The sequence below is a fragment of the Atta cephalotes genome (assembly GCF_000143395.1).
Source record: "Atta cephalotes unplaced genomic scaffold scaffold00004, whole genome shotgun sequence".
Lineage (NCBI taxonomy): Eukaryota > Metazoa > Arthropoda > Insecta > Hymenoptera > Formicidae > Atta > Atta cephalotes.
The window spans coordinates 8,326,215-8,335,448 of record NW_012130068.1 but is presented as its reverse complement, the minus strand read 5'-3'; the positions used below and the strand labels follow the sequence as shown (position 1 = coordinate 8,335,448).

General features: G+C 27.9%; 1 protein-coding gene across 1 annotated transcript; it reads left to right on the top strand.

Annotated features, from left to right (window-relative positions):
* The first annotated feature begins 220 nt into the window (after window positions 1-220).
* LOC105626199 lies at window positions 221-1,807 on the top strand. The gene is made up of 3 exons (XM_012207507.1): window positions 221-262; window positions 1,400-1,432; window positions 1,598-1,807. The coding sequence occupies exons 1-3, from the start codon at window positions 221-223 to the stop codon at window positions 1,805-1,807; spliced, it is 285 nt and encodes a 94-aa protein (XP_012062897.1).
* Window positions 1,808-9,234: the final 7,427 nt, after the last annotated feature.

The following is a 9,234-nucleotide window of genomic DNA, read 5'->3' as shown; positions in this document are numbered from 1 at the left end:
GTTTAAGTTTCGTGTTAAATCCTGTCGCTAATTGCGTAAACAAAAGTAGTAACAATCGGAAGTATCATTATTATTATAAGTAGCAAGAATACACACGTGAACCTGCTGCTTTTTTCCGTGAATAGACACATAATCATGTCACGGATTATGAGATCTATATAAAAGCGAAGAACGTTTGCGTCCAACTAGTGTATGAGTTTGAGTTTCAAAGCGAATCACGATGATCAAGCTGTTTCTTATTACGTTGCTTTGCGTGGCGATGGTAAGAAGTTAATAATAGCTCATATGTAGTCTTAAAATGAAGCAATATAAATTACACGTATTATTAATATTATTAATGTATTAATATGGATATTAGAAATTAAACATATGAACTCATGTTTCAAAATAAAGATTAAAGTCTTAATTTAAAAAAAATCGATATGAAAAGAGGATGTTAAAAAGAATTCGATTTCTGTTTAAAAAGTATAAGTAAGGAATAGTGTTTTTTGTAGATTTTGATCTTCTGATGAATATGAGGTTATATTATTAAAAAGTAGTATTTGAGAAACGCTTCGAAAATTGAATTCGGACATGGTTTATTTATCTAAATTTCAACATTCTTGCTTAATTTTCAAAATGTTTCCTATAAATATCATTAATTTTACAATAATTTTAACATATCTAGAAGGTGTTAAAGTTTATAAAAAACCTATTTCCTTTATTTACATCTTTTTAGGCTTTTTAACCAGAAATTGGGATTTAATATCCTTTATTATTCAGAGAATATTAAAAAGGAGTCAATTTTTGACGTTAGATTATAATAATAACGTTACTAAAAATTTCGTGACACTTGAGGAACACCTCGAAAATTAAACAAAACTATTGAATAAATATCATATTTGTGTTTAATTTTTGAAAATGTTTCCTAAACAGACTTTTTGATAATTTTATCGTATTTAAGAGATCAAAATCTACAAAAAACATTATTCTTTTTATTTACATATTTATTGCCTTTTAGGCAAAAATCGACTTTTTTTAGAAACATCCTTCTTTTCCATACAAAATGGATCATATATCAATAATACTTAAAAAATATTTAAAAAATTTTTATGATATATATCTTTTCTAATATAATGAGAAAAACATGAAGAAAAGACAGGAATAAATTATTATTGAAAGCAGAAGGCAAATATAAATAATATATATAATATATATAAATAATATATTTTTTTAATGATGCTTTTGCAAATAATTTTTGGAAGTACATTTTTCGAAGCCGATTTATTTCGCAGAATAACCGATTATTTCAAGTTACATAATATATTATAGCGTTATTAATATTTCTTATTAATATCGCCGTTATTAATATCGCCTAATATGATCATATTTATAACAAAACATTCAACTACCTTTTCAGTTCGCCGATTCTCAAGAAGACCAAATGAATGAAGTGAGTATAACTAAATGTTTTCTAATTTTTCGGATTTATGTCAGAAAAATTTGACAGGTTTTTTGATTTGCATATAAATAATTTGCATATAAATAATTTGCATATGAATAATTTTTTCGTACTCTCGTTAGATAATTTTTGGGATGAGATAATTTTTATTTAAAGATGGGAACAGGAGTAAGGAAAGCAAGGGTTGATATGGCTGAACATGCTGCGATGAGTCAAGATAGTCCTTTATTAATGCAACATGCAACATTTGATGGTAACCAAGAAGATGAAAAGGAAAGAAGGCAAGGAAGAGGAAGAGGAAGAGGAAGAGGACGAGGAAAAGGAAGAAATGGAAGAGGATCAAAAGGACAACAAGGAGAAAATTAAATTCTGGTAGACATTTTTCAAGTTAAGAATCACGATCCTTTTTCACGGCTTTATTAATAATATTTAATTTAATTCTATAGATAATATTTTCATTTCGTTAATAATAATTAATCGTACTTAATATTAATCATGTAAAGAGCCAATACATAATGCGATTTATTTTATATAAAATAAATAGCAAGGAAATATTCTATTATACTATTTTTAGTTTTAATTAAAATTTTTACAATTTAAATTTAATAACATATAGAAATATAAATTTATATAGAATATAAGGGTACATATAGAAATATAAGGGTAAAAATAATAAGAATTTAAAGAGTTAAATCGACTTTAGATGATTTATAAGTCATAAATAATAATTATTCGTATTAGAATTAATAAAGCAGTCAAAATATTTTGTTTGTAATCTTTTCCAAATTCATAATGGCACATTTTCTAAAATATTTCGTTATTTGTAATATGTAAATGATTACATTGATTAATGCATTTCCTCTTTTATTTAAAAAAAAAATATATAGTATAATTATATTCAAATATTAATTCTCGATAATTCTAATATTAAAAAATAATGTGCGTGTCACAAGGATTAATTTTGTATATTTATTTCACAGATCTCTTCTGGATGCATGTGTCGTTGTGAAATACAGATAAAGATTTGACTAGATCGGCTAAAGGTTTTCTCTCAACACTATAGATATCATGTATTTTAAATTATTCGCACGGCTAAAAAAAATCCCGATAATTGTAAAATAATAAAGCTTGTCACTGCAGTAAATTTTTCATTGTTATTTAAATCGATTCTCCATTTGTACTTATATTTCCTTATTTCTCCATACATATTTCCTAAATGAAAACGATTCTTTTTTTACTTTTTATGCAAACTATTTTATTCGTCGATAATATCGAATATCATAAGAAGAGATCCTAGCACATAAAAATATTTAAGATATAATACAGGAAACACAATTAAAGCACTGGCAATAGAAACAAGGAATAAAAGATTTCAATCTATTAGAAATCGTCCATTTTAGTATATCGTTTCTGATCGGTTGAAATTTGTTTCCTATTCCTATTGCCTGTGTTCTTCATTGTGTTTTTGACTTAAGACTTAAGGCAATTCTACAATGTGCTCTTTGTTTCCTCTTTCTGACTTTTTGCCTCTTGCTTTTTTCTCTTTTGCAACCATTTTATCGATAATTATATTTCTTGCTGTGTTTTCCTGTTTCTTCCGAAATTCGTTAACTTTTATCTCGGACGACATAAAACAAAAACCGGATAAGAAGTAAACAGACAAGATGTAAAAAATAGCAAAAAGAAATAGGAAACAAAAAACATATTGTAGAATAATCATTAAGCAATATAAGGAAATCAACATGTTGGATTCGCTTACTATTCAAGGCTTACATCTTAAGGTTTTGTCATAGCTTTAATTCGTGCACTTGTTTGAGATAAATTCTCGTCAAAATACGTGTAACAATTTGTTTTAATTGTCGCGTAATCTCGCCGAAGATCCAGATTTTCATTGAATCATTAAAAGTTCCGTTGATATTTACGAATATATTATTCGTTTGAGAAAAAAGATGCTTAATTATGCGTTTCAACTTTATGCGTAATCCGGCGGCGCGGCGACGATTGCTGCAAATCAGCCTAAATCGATACACAAAAAATAAACATAAATTCTCTTATCTATATCATTGCTGCATTACCGTTCATATAACCGTAATCACATTACAAGTTGTCGATTAGTGATTGTCGGTTCTATTTTAGCCAATCATGATGCAAGAGTGCAAGTTAGCTACAACGTGATTAGTGAAAATAGAATCGACAACCAGCAATTGTAATTGTAGTGCGGCAATCTATAGTGCGTGATTATGACCTATCATCGTCCTTTCCGAGAATTTAATGAGCTTCATCTGATTTCTTTAGCACTCCAAATACTCCAATCCAACAAACTGTGTTGATAGATGTCGATCACAAATATCATGATACACAATAGATCTGTTTTTTATTCTTGCACTAGATTGCACTCTTTTTCTTTCCCCAATTAAACGTTTTACTGTGTTGTCAGAAGTAAGTAAAATGTTACAATAACTAACTTTTTGCTTCAATTAGATTGTTTTATTATCAATCAAGGATTTGTTTATTCATATCAACAAGAGATTAGTTAATCCGAAACAAAAGCTGCGCAGCCATATTTGTGCGAACCCGCATTTTTTCGCGAGTGCCTCTATTGGTTATGTTGTGGTTTAATATTTGTCGAAGTTAGATTAATGTTCGAGAGGATTCTGTTCTCGAGTGGCACCAAACTTTTCTCTCTTTAGAATTTCATAGAATAAACATACGTAACATGAATTTTTAATTTTATCGTAGTGAACGCAATCTCAATTTCAATTTCAGCAATTTGATGACTTGCCATTAGACTAGAGAGCAAGAAATAATTCTTGCTTGTGTAAGTATCATTTTTATTTAACTTTTCAAAGTTTCAACTTGCATATTTGATTTTATCACAAATGTGTAGAAGGTCGGAGACATCTTGTTATTGGCGATTGATTCCCGTGTGCGGAAGAAATTACTATTGCGATACAGCGCGGCAAAGTATTCCATTACAGATGCCTAAGGTCCTAATTGATCATAGACGCTTCTTTTCGAATCGATAACAGACTCAAGGATTCCTTCTTTTATCTAATTAATTTACTCAGTCTAACTATTAATTTTTTGATCTAGTTTACATCATTCACTTCGGGCTAGCAAATCATTATAGAGATTGTAATTAAGATTGCGTTCTGTCACGACGAGAGAAAATTAAAATTCACGTTATGTATATTCTAAAAATTTAAATTATTAGAGAGAAAAATTTGCTTGGTGATTGAGACTAGAATCCCCTACATTTATTTAACCTCGAATACTAATCCTTAATATACATCTTTGGGTTATTCGTGGGTCTTGTGCATTCCTTTTCTTTGAAATATTAAGAATATCTAGTCAAATATCGGTCTCTTTTCTATTCTTAAAAAAAGTTTGGCATTTAGAGAACAAGTTTTGTGCGTTGCCGATCTCAATTCGTGCGTATCCTTTAATTGGCATAACTTCCAAGTTCACCTCTGGGTCACAAATCCAACATATGTACAGAGTGTACATTTTTTGTAATTAAACATTTTTTATTTTTTTCTTTATTTTCTACTAATCGATCTACTTTTCGATTGTATTGCGGGAATATTGTATTTCGCGAATTATTAAAAAAAAAAATTTAACTCTAAAACAACATTAGTCCTTAATAAACACAATTTTTTGATATCTTTGTTCTAAATGTTGTCAGTAATATTATATATTATTCTCTGTAATGTTATAAAGAACATTTTCCTAATAAATTATCAGTTTTTTAACATATATAGCAATAATAAAATGCATTGTTTTAAAATATAAATGCAATATATCTTCAATTTATAGTCATTCATGCATATTAAAAAAACATCATTTTCAGGTTACTCAATAACTAAACTTTTGGACAGCCGACATTTGAATTATTTTTTTTTGTAGTTTGGAATATCAATTTTCAGATATTAAACTATATTTTTTCTTTAAATATTTTTCAGAATTTTATATTTTTATATGAAACAATGCATTTTTCTTATTTTGTTAACTATATTTAATTATAATAATTTATCTGCAATTTGTTATGAATATATAATTGTACAAATACTTTCTAAAGATGCCAAAATATAAATATATAAAAATTGTTTAATAAACTTATAAAAGTGATAATTTATAAAAGTGATAAAAATTAATCCAAAACACGAATGATCAAACGTGTGCCAAAAAAATTAAGATATATACTAAATGAATCTCTTTAGTTAAACATTTATTAACGCTATGTTTGAGTCGTTTATGGAGCTTACTAATGCGGAATCTACAATAGAAATCGTAACGATCGTAGAGTCTTAAGTCATAGAAGATTAATCAATCGAATATGACAAAAATAATTAACTATGATTAATCAATTTTCTATGACTTACCCTACAATCACTGCGACTTCTATTGTAAAATCCGCATTACACTATCGCGCTATTGACTCCACGAACAGCATTGATAGCGTTTGCATTTATAGTGTGAATAGCGTCTCCCCGAAGAACACACAGAATCTCTAAGATGGATGACGCGTGTTGAGCCGTACCACGCACTGCGTTCCTTTCGAGTTTCCAAATTTCTGCGAAGGACGTACAACGATCCGCTTGGAAAATCTTTAGAAAATCTCTTTTTCTTTTCCTTTGCTTCAATTGTTGCGCACGTAGTTTTCCGTTCTCTAAAATTCATTCTACAATGCAGTAGTAAGACTGTTGTAAGAGGGAGTAAAATATGGCGTTAAGACTGGAAGTAAGCGAAGCGGGTTATTCCCGTACGCCTTATTACTTTACTGCCAGCCAATCAAAACTAATTATGAGATAAGGCGCGAAAAAGGCGCGATAAGGCGTAGAAGAATTTTTTACTTCCTACTGTTTGTTCCCACTATTATAGAATAAGACTTTGTTTTATATATTCTGATGTTTGTTCAACATTTTGTTACTCAGAAAATATATCTCGTTTGGTATGTATATAATGGTATCAAAGTATTACAATGCATAATAATTATGCATAATAATTATAATATTTATAATAATAATTATAATAATTATAATATTTTTTTCCGATATTTCCGCAATTTAGGCATCGCGATTTATTAACATTATACAATATGTTACGATATCAATTTTTTGATAATTCGTCATAATTTGACATTGCCTTTCTCTCTCTCTCTCTTTTTCTCTATGAATTAAATAATTTATTTAAGTGTATTGCATGTATAATAAAACGTTGAAAGTATGCCTTACTATACAGATTAATTGAAACTCATAATAATAGCTTATTAATTAATTTTGCTAATAATGACGATGATGTAGTTTAATACGCATGTGAAGTTCGCTGTTTTTTTTAGAAATTGAATTTTTTAGAAATTGGATGCGAGTTTGGTTACTTGCGCTATTCCAAAATACTATTTTGCACAAAATCCTTTAAACAATGTAACAATATAACTAATATAATATTCAGTGTCATATTATTATCATTATTCGGCGAAATATATGTCAAAAATGTTTTACGCTCGAAATGCTTATCCAATGCGCTTCTGCTTCCACACAACATGAAATATTCAGAAAATTTCCAAAATATTTCATTACAAGATTTGAAATATTTCTGAAATATAAACATGTCTAGAATGTCTCATATCAGAGACTTTGAAATAATCTTTCTTTTACAATATATATTTATACAATATTTTTGTAAAATATTTTAATGCAATATTTCAAAATTATTTTAAAGTTTTAATGCAAAATTTGTAAATGTTTACAAAATATTTTAAAATATTTTACTGAAATATTTCAAAAAAATGATTCACATAAATATTTTATACTGTGTAAATATTTTATACTGTGTGAATAGATAACTTCTTGCATAATAGCTCTGAAGTTGTACCGGGGTGAAAGTGTAAGCAATCGAACTCACTCTCTCGTGTAATAAGCGTCACGGAAATATTGCGATAAACAAGCGTTTTATTTCAATTTCTTCGTTCGTTTTTCACGTTGTTTGTCTTTAAGTTTCACGTACGCGATTATGCAATGCAAATATCGGATATATCGATTAATTGAAGCGTATAACAGTAATTAGTCGATATGCGATATGTCGCGACTTGCGCCAGCACAAATATGACGTCTCGGCATAGGTATGAAGTTATCTGCGCGTCTCTCGGATTTTTTTACATGACATTCCGCACGGAGTCGGAAGTCGAATCGAGTTAACGGATGAGCGAACCGCGGTTTTGTCGTCGCTCGTTGAAGATGCATCGCGTACACGATTGAATATCGAGAGTGGTCGAATTAAGTGCGGATGAGTGTCGTAATTCCGCTTTTTCGCGACACATCAGACGTGCGAACGCATACTGAGTTGAGTTAAGTAACGAGCGAACGTATTGTGATTTTGTGTATCGCCATCTCCTCATAATACGACGCGTCACTTGTTCAGTGATTGAAATGCACCACGAATGTATTAATCGGGAATGAAACTATTCTGATAGAAATGCATGTAATTTTCCTACATATTTATCCAGTTATTGTCTAGTTCTACTATATTCTCTTTACTTGTAACAATATTGCATAGGAAATGGACAAGAACTTGATAAGATTTATTCGGTGACTGAGTAGCAAATCATCAAATCATGTAACTTTTTCTCTAGAGTGGAAATGTAAAAAGTCTAGTCTCTAGTTCTCTAGAGTGGAAATTTTTATGTATTATATGTATGTACATTTATATTCACATATAAAAATTTTTGTTTTTTTTCCTGGACAAAGATACATGATTAACTTCCTGAAGTTTTTTTAGTAAAAATACAATTTGGATATCCATTTATTGTCTATAGTATTAGTAGATTATTATTAATTAAAAATAAGTTAAAATATTAAATATTATTTTTTAAAATATTAATTTAAAAAATTAGTTAAATATTAAAATACTAATAGTAAGAATTAGTAAAAATTAATTAAATACTGAAATACTAAATTTAATAATAAATATTAGTTTAAAAATAGTTACAATACTATGTAATTTATTTATTGTTCTACTTTTTTTTTATTAAATAGGTCCAGATTTTGCGCATCTTTTACGCAGTAATTGCAGACAAAGCATCTTTATTGAGCTCCTAAATATTTTTACTCTTCAATGACTAGACAGAATTAATATAATTATCCAGTAACTTCTAAAAAACCGTATTTCTACCAGAATATGAATGTCTCGATTGATTGTGTCTTTTCGTGATCGGTTTGTATTATGTGAGTGCCTGAAGCAACAAAGGAAAGCGAATAGGAACGACATATTGGCTGGTAAGAAAATTCATTTATTATTATTTCATATTATATAATTTTTATTTATTTTCGATATTTTTAATATTTATATTTAATTATTTTAATATTTTATTTAAATACTTAAAAATTAAGTAAATTATTAATTTTAATAATTCATTTTCAATATTTTATAATGATCGTAATATTGCAATAATGAATAATGAATAATAAAATTTATTACATCAAATTTAAGTAAACATTTTTAGAGCAATGTACATTAAAATGGAATTTTATAGAGAATTTTTTTTATATAAGACACAAGCTCGCATTTCTAAAATATTGATCAATTGAGAATTAATGTAAAGAAAAAAATCAATTACATTGATTGCAAATATAGTCAAAAATATTAGACATCTTTTTAATTAATATATAACGTTTTAGCTCAAAAATTGATTTATGTTATTTGTTGTAAATTATCCTTTGTTTTAAGAATCCTTTAAGCTTATGTGTATAATGATCGAATAAGAAATAACAGCAGGGCTATTTCATAATTCTTAA